This window comes from Felis catus, chromosome F1 (genome assembly GCF_018350175.1).
Source record: "Felis catus isolate Fca126 chromosome F1, F.catus_Fca126_mat1.0, whole genome shotgun sequence".
NCBI classification, from domain to species: Eukaryota; Metazoa; Chordata; class Mammalia; order Carnivora; family Felidae; genus Felis; species Felis catus.
In genome coordinates, this window is record NC_058384.1 from 62320058 (window position 1) to 62337523 (window position 17466).

At 46.1% G+C, this 17466-nt stretch overlaps 1 protein-coding gene across 6 annotated transcripts in view; it reads right to left on the reverse strand.

Moving 5' to 3' along the window:
* Positions 1-465: 465 nt before the first annotated feature.
* Positions 466-17466, reverse strand: part of DDR2 (discoidin domain receptor tyrosine kinase 2) — a 155761-nt gene continuing 138760 nt past the window's right edge. For all 6 annotated transcript variants that reach the window (XM_045048438.1, XM_019822258.3, XM_006942995.5 and 3 more), the window contains 6 exons: positions 16839-17062; positions 15309-15436; positions 12838-13029; positions 12309-12543; positions 9414-9563; positions 466-7329 (listed from right to left, as the gene is read on the reverse strand). In XM_045048438.1, coding sequence (XP_044904373.1) covers positions 7195-7329; positions 9414-9563; positions 12309-12543; positions 12838-13029; positions 15309-15436; positions 16839-17062 — 1064 coding nt within the window. In that variant the 3' untranslated portion in view covers positions 466-7194. The remainder of the gene's footprint in view (positions 7330-9413; positions 9564-12308; positions 12544-12837; positions 13030-15308; positions 15437-16838; positions 17063-17466) is intronic.

Genomic DNA, 17466 nt, shown 5'->3' on the forward strand with positions numbered 1-17466 from the left:
CATCTTAATGTGTCGTATGAAGACTCGGTCTGTATTCTGTTTGTTCATAGTTTTTGTCGCTTTTTGTATGCGTGGTCTGTCTCGAGCCAGACGATCTTTGGATTTGGGAGGGATTTCTATGTATCAGGCAAGACAACTTTGTAATAACAATAAAGCATCCTCAATTAATTCCGGACTGGCCTCTCCGGAGCTGGACGAATGGGACGACACAAAACTCCAGGTCTCTAGTACGTTTGGATGTGCCAGAGACCCAGACGCTTTCCTTCCCGTACACGGTCAAGGAATAGGAGACAGGCTTGCGCAAGAGACCCTCTACCGACCCCGCGCACCCCGCGCACCCCTCCCCCCCCCCCCCCCGCACACCCTTGGCTCTGCCCCCTTGCCCCCTCACTACTCCAGAAAGACTGTAAGGAGTGAAGATCGCAAAGCCAGGAGCCGGCGCTATTTGCACAGAAGAAGGATCAGTCAGTAGCATATTTCTTTAATCATTGTTATTTACAATTTATCATCTGACAGACTTACAGAGAATAAATAAAGAAAATATACAATTGGTATCTTGTTTCCTTTTCTAATACAGAGAATTTTTACCTATTCTGTTTCGGAATGACTAGGATAGTTTTAAGCAGAAATCAATCAGTTTGCTCTTTGCCCCTTGACAAGACACATCATCCTCCAAAGCCCGCAAAATGAGGCTCAGATATTCCCTCCTCGTAGGAAGAGTGAGCCGTGTTGATTCAGAAACTCAACCCTTAGGAAGTTACCAGACAACAGGGTAGAAAAAATAGGATATCATGAGTAGCAAAGGGCATAAAATGAACAGGCTAGATTACAAACTCTTGGTGTGTTTGCAGGAATCCTCCCCAATTTCAACTATTTCCAAGCCTCTTTGCAAGAAAACAGGTTTTCACTCAAAGTAATTGCCTTATCACATTATGCTTTCCCAGTAAGTCTTTGTGCAAAGTCTCCCCTTATATGCAATTGTGAATGTGGGTAAGCACAGGCCTGCTTGGGACTTTGACCTTTCTCCTTTACAAGTTCTCGACCAGGTGTCTGCAGGAGAAACCAAAGAGCTTCAAATGGGCTGGGTTTGGGGCTCTTGCTGGGGTGCATTGCAGAGAACTGCCTTGAACTGCTGTCTAAACACCTCAAAGAATGAGGTATTTCCATAGATCAATGTCATCACTAGAAAATATACAAACGGAGAATGAACTCCACCAGGTACAAGTGTGGTCACTTTTTTCTCTCTCTTCGTTTGAAAATAAACCCTCTACGATATAGCAAAGCAATTCTCCCTAAATTCACCCCAGTTACGCTGAATGACAAGTTTCGGTTTCTATCTTTTATTCATTCAAAAAACAACACTCAGCAAATATTTGCTGAGTGCTCACTACATGCTTGGAACTTTACAGGACACAGGCTAAGCAGTGTGAACGCGGTTACCACCTTGTGACCCTTAAATAGGGCACGTTAAAGATGCCATCGCAAAACTCACAGCTGCGATCCGCAAACCCAGAGTTTCAACTGCCCCCAAAGTTGCTTCTGTGTTTACATTTGATTTGGTCCAATGTACCTGCCATTCCGTTTAAGAATTGGTATTTAGGCAAATTAAATGTCTGTACTACTCCGAAAATTGTGTTCATCACACGTTAGGGGACCCTATGCCACCGTACTCTGTTCCTTCCACAAGCCAGCCCTGGTGCCATCAACTGAGTGCCACCTAGCTCTTGACCAAAAGACCCGTTTACCCTAAGTCCCCTGCTTGCCACCATTACAAATCCTACCACTTGTAGGAACTGCAGGAACCATCTAGAACGTCCTACAAGTGATTCTCTAGCCAGCAAACTACGTGCGTGTCTCACTGTCTTTTGTGTTTCCAAATCCTTCTGAGTTGTTTTTTGGGTTGTTCCAGAGGCTAAGCAGCAAAACTAGTCAGAAAATGTGGAAGCGGTCTAGGCAGGATCTTTCTCATTGACAAAGGAACACATTAATTTGTTGTATTCTCTCTAGAATTTTGTAGGATTGTAGTGTGTTTCCTGCCGCATCCCACGTGGGGCCAGGTTACAAATCAGAAAGGGATAAAGTATGCAGAAACTAAATAAATACATGTAAAAAAAAAAACTGGTGACATCTGAGTGAGGTCTGCAGTTTAATGAATAGTATTTCAAATGTCAATTTTCTGGTTTTGAGAATAGACTACGGTCACATGTGATGTTATCAATGGGGAAAGCCTGGTGTTAGGGTAAGGCCGCTCTACTATTTTTATAACTTCTTGTGAGTCTTAAAGTATTTCAAAATAACACGTTTTTAAATAAAAGATACACCAAGTAAATAATTACCCACCACTTGTCTGCCATCAAGCAATGCAGCTAATCGTGCCAGAGAACTAAAAATGCCAGAAATCCAATCACCATTGACCATTCTGGTCTCTTTCCGTATTGATTCAGCATTCCAAGGCATTTACCAAGTGGAAAAGGCGTTCATCTGTTTCTATAAAAATGTTAACTTTCAACTCAAGAAGGACTTCCCAGCATAGATCAGAATCTGCAGTCAATATTCCAGAAATTTTTAGGGACCTACCGTATACACTGCCAAAGGTCAGAGATCTTACTGAAAAGGCCAAGACGGCAGGTACATAAATTCCAGTTAGGATCAAAGACTTATTAGCCATATGCTGGAAGTGATCTGGGCCCTGGCTGTAATTTTCTTCATTTTCTTTTCAGTTTTGGGCAAAACAAGATGCTGTTCTGCTTTGGAATATTTCCTTGGAATATCTTCATCTCTCCCTCTTGCAGACACTCCCCCTCTTCTGTTCCCCTTTACTCAAAACATATGGCTCAGCCCCACATCATGGCTTCCTCGTGGGAAGTCTGGATGGGACTAGAGAAACACTTGCTTCCAACGTGGCGTATACCTCTCTGCATAGATATCAAGTGAGATTTGGTCTTGCCTAACTTCGGCCTATTATTTCGGTGTTTCCCTGTGGCTTTTCTGGGCACAGCAGTGATGGGCATTATTTTAAATGGATTTGATCAACAGAAGCAAGGGCAGGGAAACAACGTCCCGTGAACTGCCATAAATCATTTCCAAAGCAGCACTTGGGAAACACAGTCCAGTTCAAGCAAAGGAACGATCTCTTCCCACCACCGTTATCCCCAGCGCCTGCGGGGTCCAGAATACACTTCGACGGGGCGCCCCCTCACCCGCCCCCGTCTGAAATTAGATCATTCCCTGATGGTTGCTTATGTGTTTTTATAAGGACCTTCCCTTTCCAAAAACTCTGAAAAGCCCCCTTCCTTTTCATACACCGCACCTGACTTTTCATTTTTTTAATAAATACTTTTATCATCTCTGTCATCCAGAATTTCTTTCCCTACACATATTTACCTTTTATCTCCAATAACACTTACATTTTCTGCCCTCTCTCGGATCTCTCTTCCGAGATTTGCTTTCATGCTTTGGCATGGATTCTCACCTGCCCCACCTGTTTCTGCCTTGCCGCCCTGACTCGCCCAGGGTCCTTCCCCTGCACTCTCCCTTACCTTTTTTTGTGTAGCCTTCTTTCTAGTCCCCACCCGCCTCCCCACTCAGGCACATGCACATTCATTTCTTCTTCTTCTTTGTTTGTTACTCCATTTCCATGTAATGCTCTTCCTCATACTGTCTCGTGTACTTGTACGTGATCTTTCCACAGCATCAAGACCACACTTTCCCCTCTGTGCCTCCTTCCGTTCCAGATCCCTTCTGATCACACAGGCGTCTGGACAGCGCATCCAGATTTGGACCTACTTAGCAGCACATTCACCAGCAAAAGTACAACGTGAAATCTGACGATCCCCAAACACAATCTGGATATGAAGTAGCTCATATCTATCACGAAGGGGATGACTCACTACGAAGGTTAACAAGGCCTCCGTGGTTCGCTGTCCCCTTTCCTATCTCCTCTTCTCAAAGCTCCCAGCTACGTTCTTCTCATCGAAGTTTGAGCTACTTTGAAATTCTACGTACTAAGCCTTCTTCACCATGTCCTGCTATTGGGTTTCTTTGGTCCGTGCAGCGAGGCTCTGCGGGCATGGCCGGGCTAGGAGCTAGAGCAGGGTCTCTAAGGTAGGAGTCTCAGTGCCAGAAAGCTTCCTCCTCCTTCTTCCTCCGTTCCTCCTGAACGGGCTTGGGAGCCACGTGAAACCAATTACTCTGTGGCTCAAGGCCAGGAAAATCCAGACACGTTCAGTTTATCTCCAATATGATTTTCTTTTTATACGGGGGATCATGGAATGCATGCGGTGGTTTGAGGCAGAAGTGTGAAAAGAAAGAAGTGGAGAGATTAGGCAAAGACGGGGAGATGATGTTATTCTCTCTGGCCACATAAGAAGCCGCGGGCGCGGGCTGCATGTGGGTCTACCAGAGGCAGGTGCAAAACGGAGGATAGGCCGTAGGCCTGGATTTCACCTACAGCGAGGTGATGAAATTTCCGTGTCAATGTGCCCAGACGAAACAGGGTTTCTGGGTGGCTCTGTGAGGGTGTTTCCAGAGGACTTCAGCATCTGAATTGGCGCACTGAGTGAAAAGGACTGCCCTCTCTGGTGTGAGCCACTCGGGAAAAGATGCAAAAGACAGAGGAAGGGAGTCTGCTCTCTCTGCCTGACTGCTGAACTTGAACGTCAGTCTTCTGTCCTCCGTTTTCCCGGAACTGGGCCCCCCACCCACTTCCCTGGGTTTGCAGCTGCAGGGGACAGCTTGTGAGACTTTTGAGCCTCCTAATCACATGGGCCAAATCCTTATAATAAATTTATGTGTGTGTGTGTGTGTGTGTGTGTGTGTGTGTGTGTGTATACATATATATCCTATTGGTTCTGTTTCTCTAGAGAGCTCTCGGATACATGAAGTTAACACTGGTCTTGAAAGCAGTGTGACAGGTCCTGGGACGTAGGAGAATGAGTCTGGCCCTGCACATGTCAGATGAGATAATGTCTATGGAAATGCCTGATGAACTTGAAAGTGCTGTACAAGTGGCCGCTGTTACTATGACTATGACAGTGTGTTCCCTGCATCATTGCTTTTGCTGACCGCGATCGGCAGAGCAGGACAACCACGTGACCAGATGACAGAATCTGCGTCAACTCTAGATGCAATTATCCAGCCAGCACGGAACCTATCAGAACTGGGCGAGGTTTCAAGGCCGTCTAACCCCATCCCCTCATTTGACGGCTAGGGAAAGTAAAGTCCAGAAAGGTGAAGTGATTCCAGAAAGTGTGAAGAATAACACACTTGGCTTGAGGCAGAAGTAGGATCAGAGCTCCAAGCCAACGCTCTCCTGACCCCCACGCCAATGATCTTGGCAGACTTAGCCCTGGCAGAGACTGGAGCCCAGAGTCGAAGGGCAGCTATGGGAGAAGGTGTCTGCTCGGGTCACAAGACCGTCGGGGGACTTGGGCACTTGGCTTCTGGGATAGCCTGGAGAGATGTTAAAGGCTGAACCAGGGAGGACAGTCAAGTCCCTGAGCGACTGTGCACAGGGGGCCGGGTGAGGGCTAGGGAAGCAGACCCAAGATCTCAAGACTATTTCTTACACTTGGGAAGCGTATTCTGTAACCTTTTCTTGTTGCTCCCTCGGAGGGAATGGAGGGGCCCCTTTTCCTGCCTCCCATTAAGTCTGAGGCCTCGTGGAGGAGAGAGCTCATCATCTGTTCCGAGGGGACTCTTACTAGATAGTGTATCAGTTTCCGTGGCTTCTGAACCCAGAACCCCAGGATTTCTTTCCTGCTGGCCGCACCATCCACCGGGGAAAGAGTCTCCACACGAAGCAGGAGCAGTGAGGGACTTCTCTCTCACGCTCACCCTGTGCCTCTCTGCAATCAAGGACTCGGAGGGTCAACCATCTCATACAACCATTTACCTTGGGTTTCAAAGCCTCTCCCTTTCCTGCCTGGCTCCTCAGCCTGCATCTGAAACTCTTTGGCAACAAAGGACTCCCCCTGACCTCTGGAGGTGACCTGTTCACCTTCGTGTGTTCTGCTGGTTATGCTCGCTCTAATAAGGAGTGGAAAGCTATCTCTTTGCGACTTTCCCTCGTTGGTCCTAGGTCAACATTTTGGAAACACTCAGAACAGACCTACTCCCTACTCCACAGGGCCTTCAGGTATTTGTGCCAGAGAAATTCACACACACACCCCAGCCCACGGGTCCCCTAGGGGATGCTCCTAATAAAAGAGCTGAAAGACTTGCAAAAGACAAACCAAAGGACCCATGGTCCGGATATCAAAACACCAGTCTCTACTGATTCAACACCAGGCTCTCACTGAAACACATGCCTGAAAATATCTGAGCAAGTGGGGGACCCTCAGCAGAAATCACAAGGGAATAGCCCACGTGTTACCTGCCCTCCATAGACTTCTTTTCCTATGTCCATTCTCTGTTTAGGAACCCTTCCACGCACAAGGTACTTTTTTGGCAAATGACGATTCCCCTTCCCACGGCCTTGCGGTACGCTCTCTCCTACACACACTCTCTGTATTTCCTATGCATCTAGACCTCCCCCTTGACCCCGCCCACAAAATGAACAAAACACCCATTCTGAGAACCTGGGGTTTTTCAAGCATGTATCATCCACTTTGACAGGAGAAGGAAAGGCAGAGGGTAGGACGTGTCCAGAGGCCACATTAGGAAACTCAGAAATCTCTGATCAGTTACCGAATACCAACCATCTCATCGGATTCTCCACGCTTACCGAGTGTCTTCCCTAAGCTTAATCCCACGTTTCCTAAGATATCAGTATTCTTCAAGTTTTTTCTTTCTGAAGATACATTTTGAAAGGTGACATGGAAAAAATATTGTAGCATCTGCACATTTATAAACATAGCATATTTAACCTTTATAAATTATCTAAATTGTCTAGCTTGCTATCCAACACTTTGGTATATTACGTAAGATTTCTTTACTAGATTTTATCTTTCCTAGGATTTTTTTTTTTCTTTTTGACTTCTTTAATGTAAAAAAAAAAAAAAGAGTATATATGGGTCAGGGGTAGAGAGTGGGGGAGCGGAGTGAAGGCAGGCCAGGGACAGAGACAGAGAAGTGAATAAGCCTCCGTCCCCCGGGGCCCATTCAACGTCCGGATGGAGTGGCTTAGGCGTGGGTGAGTGGTAGGTCTCGTGAGAAGGACCTGGGCCATCGGAATGTCGCCAGGCAGTGATAGCGTCACTCGTCCCCTTGCTGAAGGAGCAGAAGGTGGATCTCCTGGAACGAAGGACGATGCTTGGTGTCTCTTCTCCAGCAACTGAGCATCAGCTTGTACACAGAGTCAGGGCAGATGGCAGGCTGGGGGAGGTAGGTCTTTGAAAACAAAGGTGAACAGAAAACAAGGATGTTAAGAAGCGGGGGGGGGGGGGGGGGGGGGGGGTTGGGGAAGGAAGTGTGGTTGCATTATAGTTTTGTCTGCCTCCCTCCCTGCTTGAACTTGAAAACTAAAACAGGTGTGGTGTCTGTTCTTCCCGCTCACATCTCGGCCCCCGTCCCTTCGCTTGTCTTGCCTAGTTGTTTGCAGCAGCGTTTCCTGATGAACCATTCTGAGGTCCCCACTGTCATGCAAAAGGCGAAACTCTAGCCAAAAAGAGGTCTCAGACTGAAAAGCAACTTGTTAGAACACCAAGTCCTCTGGTTACGGCCCAAGTGTTGAGGTTTATCTTGGCAGAGCCCATCACGGCAGGGGCAGAAAGTGAATTAGGTGGTCTCAGCTCCTCTACCAGAATAGGACCCCAGCCGGATGCAGACACCGGAATGCTGGAAATATCCATGTTGCTCCTCCCATAATGTTCTCTGGGACCCCCTGCCCGGATTGGGCCACGCAGAGGAGTCTGCTGACCTCAGAGTCCACCTTGCAGCTGACAGTATTGAGAAACTGCTGTCCCTACACTCTAATGTCAAACTTAAAATTTGAATACGGACATTTTAGGAATAAAATTTAAAGTAATGAAATTTTGTAGACTACAATAAAGCTGAACTTTGACAAGTTATGTTTAGTGATTAAGGTGCTACATGTAATACATTTTTATCGAAAATTACAACTTTTGCTTATAGGGGAGAAGTTCACTGAGCATATAATGGTAATATCTGATTTTGACCTCAGCTTCATTCAATAACTTAACTTTGCTATTTGACCCCTTGGTAGTGGGTGAAAATACATTTGGCTCACTACTAGTAGTGAAGATGAACTGGGGGACCCTTTTAAGTTGAGTATTTAAAAATAAATAAGAAAAATAAAATCCTGGGCATTGTTAGAAATTAAAACTAGAATAGGTCAACCTCGTGTCATGATGTATTAGTCCAGTAGAAAAATCACTTTTTTCCTTGGTCCGCTCACTTGGCCTTGGTCCACTGCACACAGGGGTGAATTTGCCCTTTGTCATGGTGTGAACGCAATTATTTCACAACCAAGACAGGTCGTTTGGATCCCCTGCTCCCAAAAGATCTACAGAGCAGCAAGATAAAGTGAAATCCCAGGCCCTCTTCCTCTTGCTTTCAACCTGCACATTGTCTTATCTCTTCTTATCTTTTGCTTATCTTTCTTATCTTTTGCTTAATTCGATGTATTTAAGGATTTAAGTTCTTCTTTTCTTTTCTTTTCTTCCCCCACCCCCCCAATGTGGGGCTCGAACTCAGGAACCGAACCGTGAGACCGTGACCTGAGCTGAAGTCGGACCCTTAACCAACCAAGTCACCCAGGCGCCCCTACGTTTTCATTTTCTGCAGGCCTTCTCCCTCTCACTAGCTGGCTTCAACTGCCACCCTCCAGGGTGCTGTGGCCAGGCCACTTTGGGGAGGCTCAGTGCTCCAGCCACATCAGCAAGCTCCAAATCCGACAGGTCACGGGGTCTTTACAAACCGAGTCACTAAAGAAATGTTAGAGTATCCTGGCTGGGAACTGGGACCCTCGTCAGCGTGGGACCCCGCTGTTCCCCGAGTTCTGGACACATCTGCTCATCTCCCGGCACAACAGTCCAGAAACGTTGCTAAATATTTAGTCCAAACCAAGTTTTTAGGTACTGCCAATGAATCCCTTATTCATTTTTTAAACTTATATTTTTGTTCTTAGTGTTTCGACCAGGAAGATGAACCATAGGGTCCACAGCAAGAAATAGGGCAAACGTGAGAGAGCGGATTTGATTTCCTGCTGTCTTCGAGTCGCGGAGGCACCTGGCGGAACGGATCCCTGCCATGTGGATCAGGCAGAGTGTATGGCTGGCAGGGGTGGTGGGGGCGGACCTCAGTCTTTCACGTTCTCTGGATAATTAGTGACCAAAGACTGCCATCCACGTAGCCCATCTCCCGGCTCCGGCTATCCTGCTAAATCAGGACTTTCTTCTTCTCACCTTGTGGAGCACCCAGGTGCACACCCTCCCACCCCCAGCAGTTCTCACCTGCCTCCCTTGGTCCCGGAAGAACTCTCCAGTATTCTCAATGACCTGCTCATCAGACAGCTGGGAATAGGGCTGCTCCTGGCAAAAGGTGAACGTCTCCCACAGAGTCACCCCAAAGGCCCACACGTCACTCGCTGTCGTGAATTTGCCCTGTTCACGTAAGGAAGAGAAGAGGAAACCAGGATAGCCGGTGCGTGATATGCGCGGGTGAGATCTGCATGACCTGGTCACCCCCTTCCACTCCCCAGGGCAAGGAAGACTGGGACTGCCAAGATGTGCGTGGAGAATCTAAAATGACAAAATGGGGCGCCTGGGTAGCTCAGTCAGTTGAGCGGCCGACTCTTGGTTTCAGGTCAGGTCACGATCTCACAGTTCGCGACATGGAGCCCCGTGATGGGCTCTGCACTGATAGCGTGGAGCCTGCCTGGGATTCTCTCTCTCCCTCTCTCTCTGCCCCTCCCCCACTCGTGCACTTGCACACTCTCTCTCTCTCAAAATAAACAAATAAACTTAAAACAACAACAACAACAAAATGAAGTTGCTTGGGCCTCAAGTTGCAGATCATTATCTTGTCCCCTGTGGCCTCAGCGTAGACCTGCTTCTCTTGGGGATGGGATCCCAGGGCTGAAAGAGGTGCAGCTGTAAGCCACCTGACTCTCCCACCAAGTGTCAGAAGCTCAAACCTCAGGCGGTAGGGTAGCCTTGGGAAAATGCCCATGGGAATGGCAAAATTAGAATGGAAAGTCGCCTTAACGTTAGAGACAGAGAAATCTAGTTTAGGTGCCCGAAGTCCCTGGGAGAATGCAGGACCCTTGCTTCCCAGGTCAGTGAGAGTCCCAGTCTTGAAGGGTAGACTAACACGTGACAGCAATGGGATTCAGATGTAATCAGCATGCATTAAATACGTGCACATTTTCTATTCAATAAGTACAACCCTCAAGTAGATGAGGTTATTTACCCTTATTTATTTGGGTCAGAAAAGTGAGACAAGAGACGTTTACTAAAAATCTCCTAGATAGCAAGACCATTAGTCATGGAAAAACTGAGATTTGGAACAGGACCCTCTGAATCCCAGACTAATAATCTTTTACAACACTCTATAATACCTTCAAAGAGAGCACTGCTCAATAATCACATCAGAAATGGGAAAAATGTGTGTGTCACGTGTAGATGGTAAAGATCCTTGTAAGGACTTACGTAATCTGGTGTATACAGGCAGCATTCATAATAGTGGGAATCAGAAAAACACTGACATCTCAAATTACAGAGATATCATTAAATTATCGGCTATACACACACCATAGGGTATGATGCAGCCATTAAAATCACATTTTTGTAAATGTTTTATTTATTTTTGAGAGAGAGAGAGGCAGAGAGAGAAGGAGACAGAATGTGAAGGAGGCTCCGAGCTATCAGCACAGAGCCTGACCCAGGGCTCGAACTCGTGAACCGTGAGATCATGACCTGAGCCGAAGTTGGATGCTTAAGCGGCTGAGCCACCCAGGCGCCCCTAAAATCACATTTTTGAAGAACGTTTAATGACATAGGAAATGCTAACATTGTAGAGTTATATGTGCATCGGATCGTCCCAATTATGGAATGTAATTATCTGTACACAGGAGTTCCCCTTATCTGTAGTTGCACTTTCCACGATTTCAGCTGCCCACGGTCAACCGCGATCCAGAAGCCAAGAACGCTCTGCCCACGCTACGTGGTAGCTTAACGCCCCTTCACGACACCTACGCAATTCACCTACTTCATCTCCTCATGTAGGCATTGTATCATCCTACATCATCACAAGAGGAAGGGGGAGCACAGTACGATATTTTGGAGACAGAGAGAGAGAGAGAGACCATGTTTGCATAACTTTGATGACAGTATCTTGTTATAAACAGAATCTTGTTATACAATATAACAATATTATTATTGTTTTTACCCTGTTACTGTGCCAAATTTATACATTAGGCTTTATTATAGGTATGTACGTGTGGGGGGAAAACATAGTATATATAGTATATATAGTGGTTTCAGGCATCCACTGGAGGGTCTTGGAACATCTCCCCTGCAAATAAAGGGAGGCTACTGTGTATATATATACATATACGTACATATATACACGTATATATACACACACATACACACACACATCTATATATACACAGAAATGTGTGTACAGAAAACAACCCTCAAAGGAAATATGCCAAACTACTAATAATGGATATCTTGGTGAGAGAAAGGAAACAGCTATATATATTTTTTCATTTCAAATTTAATTAATGAATCCTTTAAGAATATGAAAAAGGAATAAACAGATTAACTATAAACAAGGAAAGCTAGATTGCTCCCAGGCTTTTCTCAGTGATATTAATTTAGCCAATTCAGACGAAATTACCTGTGTGCAGCATGGCAGGAAGTAAACGTTTAAAGTCTAAAAATTCCACAAATCAGCTAAGTGGTATAAAACCAACAATAAAATATCTCAAATATACACGGTCAGAAAATACACCTCCAAAAGAGACATTTGAAAAAACTATTCACTCACTCATGGTCCAGAATACCAAGCGTTGAATAAAAATTAGAAAGTGGAGGCACCTGGCTGGCTCGGTCGTTTGGGCATCCGACTCCTGGTCTGACTCAGGTCACGATCTTGCGGTTCGTGAGTTCAAGCCCTGACACGGGCTCTGTGCTCACAGTGTGGAGCCTGCTTGGGATTCTCTCTCTCTCTCTCTCTCTCTCTCTCTCTCTCTCTCTCTCTCTCTCCCCCTCTCCTGCTCATGTTCTCTCTCTTTCTCTTCCTCTCAAAATAAATAAACTTAAAAGTGGGTCCCTATGCGTCATATGCACCTGCCTCCATGTCAGTTGCTAAGGTAGGGCTTACAGACGTGAGGGACTCACCAGTAAGATGCTCTCCCAAGACATCCAGCGGATAGGGAGGACTGCCCGGCCCTGGATCCGGTAGTAGTCACCGCTGTATAGGTTTCTGCTCATCCCAAAGTCAGCTATCTTGATGGTATAGTTCTTACCCACCAAGCAGTTTCGTGTGGCCAGGTCTCGGTGGACAAAATTAAGAGAGGAAAGGTACTTCATACCAGAGGCTATCTGGGTAGCCATAAACTTCAGGTTGGCATAACTGAGGGAATAAAAAGGAAGAGAGAAAGTAGCCTGTGGAAAGAGGGAGCCGTGAAAGGCATGCGTTCCCTGGGTGCTTCCTACGAACTGGAGTTTCGACCTCAGCATCCCTTCTCTGCTCTCCGTGAATCTCCTTGCTTTCCCCCCGCAGGACAGTTGCTCCATTATTCCCTGCATACTAACCTCCCTGCCATCCCAGAACACCAAGGTACTTTCAGGTTCACCGCTCCGCTTCTTCAGAGCCCAGGTTCGTCTCAGGAACACACAGAAGGGACAGACGAGCTGGCTTGCTTACCTGACAGTGGGTGCGTTGCTGGAGGCAGAACTGGGGGGCTCGTGGCGGGAAAGAAACTGATTGAGATCTCCATTCTCCATGTACTCAGTGATCATGCACAGGGGGTCCTCGGTGATGCACACAGCTAAGAGGCGGATGATGTTTGGGTCCTTGAGCCGGGACATGATCTTTATCTCCTTAAGAAAATCGTTCCTTTGGAGGACACAGACACGGGTAAACCCAGAGGTTGCCAGGGTTAGAAACAGGAAGGGGAAGAAGACACGGCAAAGCCTGGTCCCGCCCATTATTCCAAGTCTTGTCTCCCTTTGGATAACCTTTGAGAGGACAGAGAAGTTGGCACCCGGAAACTGTCTCATTCTATTCACCCTGGAATCGGATGCACCCTCTTCAACTGAAATCTTTTGGAGAACATGAACCATGATCTGCTCACATTTGAATCCCTAGAACCTGACAGAAGGCCCACCACGTAGAAAATGATTACCATTTGCTGAATCGAATACACGCTGCTAACAACGAGTCTGCGAAATGAAACTTTTCACTGGTAATCGTATCTTAAGTGCCCTGGGGATTTACCTTTTTAAAAAGCCAGGGAGTCGCTCTATGAATAAACCAAAGAAATCTTTTATAAAGTGAATAATTATCCTCTGGTTTATCTGATCATTCTTTTATTTTTCCCCCCTCATACTGGCTTTTCCTGATACAGGGCACACCAGCAGTCAGTCACAACACACACTGAGTAGCCCGTTCAAAACAGAGCTGTTGAAAGCTCAGGGTGGTAATGTGGGGTCATTTCAAAAACAGCACTCACGTGGCCGAGACCGTTAACTGATTGAGTACTTAGTGACAACCACCCTTGAGTCACAAAATGGGCTATTACCTTCCCAGTAACAATAGCTGCGTTAGTGAGACCACTGGCCCACATTCTGGAAACTATCGGAGCAGAGGAGTCATCTCCAGTGAGTTTTCTAGGAACCTGGACTGGCAGTCATATCGTGTTAATATAACACCCTTGAAATCAATGTAGTCGTGATGTGAAACCTGCCCTCTTGGATTCCCCCTCCATTCCAAACCAGGGGTTTCCACGGCTTTGGGGGGCGGGGCAGAGTCTAGGTCACCCATCACTGCTAAAGTGCAGTGGGTACAGGAGGAGAAACACCAAACCTCGCCAACCAAAACAATGGGCAAAGGCTTTGTCACATCCTATGCTTCTTCCTCTTGCCACTCTCTCCAATCGTGTGCTAAGGCCAATATAAAGAATATTCCATCTCTCTAAGGGAGGCAGAGGATGTCATCAGTGCATACAGATGTCCTTAAGATTGAAATTCTCAGGGGCGCCTGGGTGGCTCAGTCAGTTGAGCATCTGACTTCGGCTCAGGTCATGATCTCACGGCTCGTGAATTCAAGCCGCGTGTGGGGTTCTGTGCTGACAGCTCAGAGCCTGGAGCCTGCTTTGGATTCTGTGTCTCCCTCTCTCTCTGTCCCTCCTCCGCTTGCTCTCTCTCTCTGTCTCTCTCAAGAATAAACATTAAAAAAAAAAAAAGATTGAAATTCTCACAGTTGAAATTCCAGTTCTGTTCCCTCACCTTTCTTCATTCCACATCCTGTCCATCGCAACACTTTTAGTGAAAGTCTACCACCACTCGTGGAATTGACAACAATTTGGGGAATAGGAATAGTAAGTTTTCTCTCACTGTGAGTATCAGTGAGACTAAGCGAGTCAACACAAATGGGAAAATACATACGTTACCCAGATGTGCAGACTTCTCTGAGACACAGACAAACAGCTTTCAACCAGCACGCCTCCCTGGGTGAGGATTAACTCACCATTACTGTAATGGAAAGGCTGTCAGACAACGGAGTATGGCTGGAAACTGCAATTTATGTGGCAAAGGATCCAAGAGACTATTAGCCAGTTTGGGAAACAGCTAAAAGGACTGTGGATCCTTTTGCTTTGAGGTCCATGGATACTTTTCCAAGTAGAGGTAGCTTCTCATTTGGGGGGTTGCTGGACACAGAAGAGAAGAAGCATAAAAGAGAAAAAAAAGGGATGAGAAAGTAAGTAGAGATGCGAAAAAAGGAGAACGGAAGAGACTCAGCAAGAGAGATGTGTGTGAACGTGGAAGTCTGCCAAGACGTGGTAATGACATTCAGGAGTATGTCTGTGCGTAACCATGGCAGGAGCAAATATTCAGGCTGTTGTGTGTGTTGGGAAGTACAGCTCTGTGCAGAAGGAGTTAGGAGGTAAATAGGTAGCTAATTCGATGGATGGTGGGCATTTGCGTCTGCCAGGGATGGAGGGGAGAGGAGACGAGGGCGACAGCCCATCAGAAAAATAAAGCATAACAGTGACAGGTGAGGCAGCTCACAGACCTTCCCATCTCAAAAGAAAAAATTGCTCAAAGGTTTCCAGGGGTGTTCCTGATCCCGAAGGTGAAATACATAAAGGAGAATTCAAAATGCAGACCACAGACCTGGCGTTCTTGTTGGCATCTGCTCGGAGCATTTTCACGGCCACCAGGACAGGCTGGTTGGCACTGACATCTAGGGCAAAATCTTTGTCTTTGAACTTTTCCATCCCCTCCACTTCACAGAGATGAACCTAGACAAAAGTCACCTACTTTCAGCATCATCGTTTCTCCTGAAGACGCCTCAGTGCTCTTGCTGGGCATTTCCTGGAGACAAGCTAACTCTTAACAACTCCAGTAAAAATCATCAAGAGACTGTTAAGATACGTGTGACACACCTTTAATTCAAATGGTTGACACACACAACGGTAAAGTACCCAGCTGATATGATACGTTACTGCTTTGTGAAAGAAACATACATTGATTGGAACATTAAATATGTCAACGAATCTACAACATGGTATTTTATTACAGCACAGTCCATTATAAAATGTCACTTGGCATCAATGCTCCAACTTTGACTCAAGGGAGTTTAGTTAGCGGATCATACAAAACACATGGCAATCTCCTCTCTAAGTCATCCTTTGGTATGGCGTCAGCAATGTAAGTAACCCCGATGTATTATCAACAGTGTAACGAGCCTGTGTTTTCAACCCAGGGGACAGAATGAGTACCTACAACATCACAAACAGATGCCATGGACCCTTCTACCCCCACCAACACCAAACCTACCCCAGGGTAGAGCGCCACCCATACTGAAAACCAATAACACATTCTTATATTTCATCTAGAGTTCAGATGGCACTGTTGAAGTGCCTATTGCCACTTAAATCATGGCTTGGAATTCTCAGAAGGTTCATGTGACCGATGGGAGAGTGCAAAGTCACTATTACGTGCATCACTCGGAGGGCAATTGGGAAGAGTGCTCCTCCTTATCTCAGTTGGCAGATCATTCCCTGGTGGCTGATTCTGGGACTAAAGTCAGGGGCGAGGTTGTTTTTGACCACTTTACACATAACTCCCATTGAAAGGAAGAAAACAAAGTGCCTATCAAGCAGCAAGATGTTCTTGGACAGTTTATAAAAGATGATCACATCTTATGGGTCCCCACCCTCTGTAACCTATCGTAAAAGTTGCTGAAAATATTGAATGTTTTTCAGGATATCTGAAGTCCAGTGACTTACTGGCTTAAAGAACAAACTGAGGGTTGATGGGGGGTGGGAGGGTGGGTGATGGGTACTGAGGAGGGCACCTATTGGGGTGAGCACTGGGTGTTGTATGGAAACCAATTTGAGAATAAATATCATATTTAAAAGATAATAAAATAAAATAAAATAAAATAAAATAAAATAAAATAAAATAAAATAAAAAACATTAAAAAAAAAAAACCTCCTACACAGAAATCAGAAGACCCAGGGTCTCTGTTATTTCGCAGAGATGAGGTTGACCCAACACCAGCCTTCTGGAAGACAAGGCGAGGAGAGATAAGTGAAGGAGACATTCTAGTATGAATCCACTTTGGAAAGGGGTCCTATGCTCTACTGGATAGTTTTGAGATACCAAGAACTGGAGACCCCAATGGAAGACTCAACTCACCTCCCCGAACTGGCCTTCTCCTAGCTTCTCCTTGAACGTTAGGAGTTTCCTGGGGAACTCTTCCACAGCCACGTCTTTTCCTGAAAGCAAGTCCATGGTAACAGCAGGCACTGAATAGGTGTTGCCTCCGGTTACCCCCTGCAGGTTCACAATGTCAGCCTCCGCGTAGTGGGGCGCCCCCTCGGGCCCGCTGGGCTGGGCCGGCTTTGCAACACCACTGCAGCCTGGGAAGACATGGGCGATCAGTCTTACTCCAAGGGGCATCTTGACAGGAAGACTGGGAGGCGCCCCCAAGATCACCCACCATACCCCATGCCATTGTCATTTGGAGAATGGCTCCTCTAGAGACTCTTTCTTAGGGCCTTTGGAATGTAGACCATCATTTTCTCTCTTATTCTTTTCAAACTGCATGATCACCAACAACCTCCTTGGCTAATCTTATGGGATTGTGGTGAAGCTATAGGCCACTTCATGCACTGTAAGGGCAGGAGTATTAAAGTTTGAAGATTTAATCACGTTTCTTTAATTTTAAGACACCATCATTGATTTAATAACCTATATTAGGGATTTAAAAAACTTTCTGATTATATGATCTAGTTTCGGATACATCCTTCCTTAAAAAATAAGC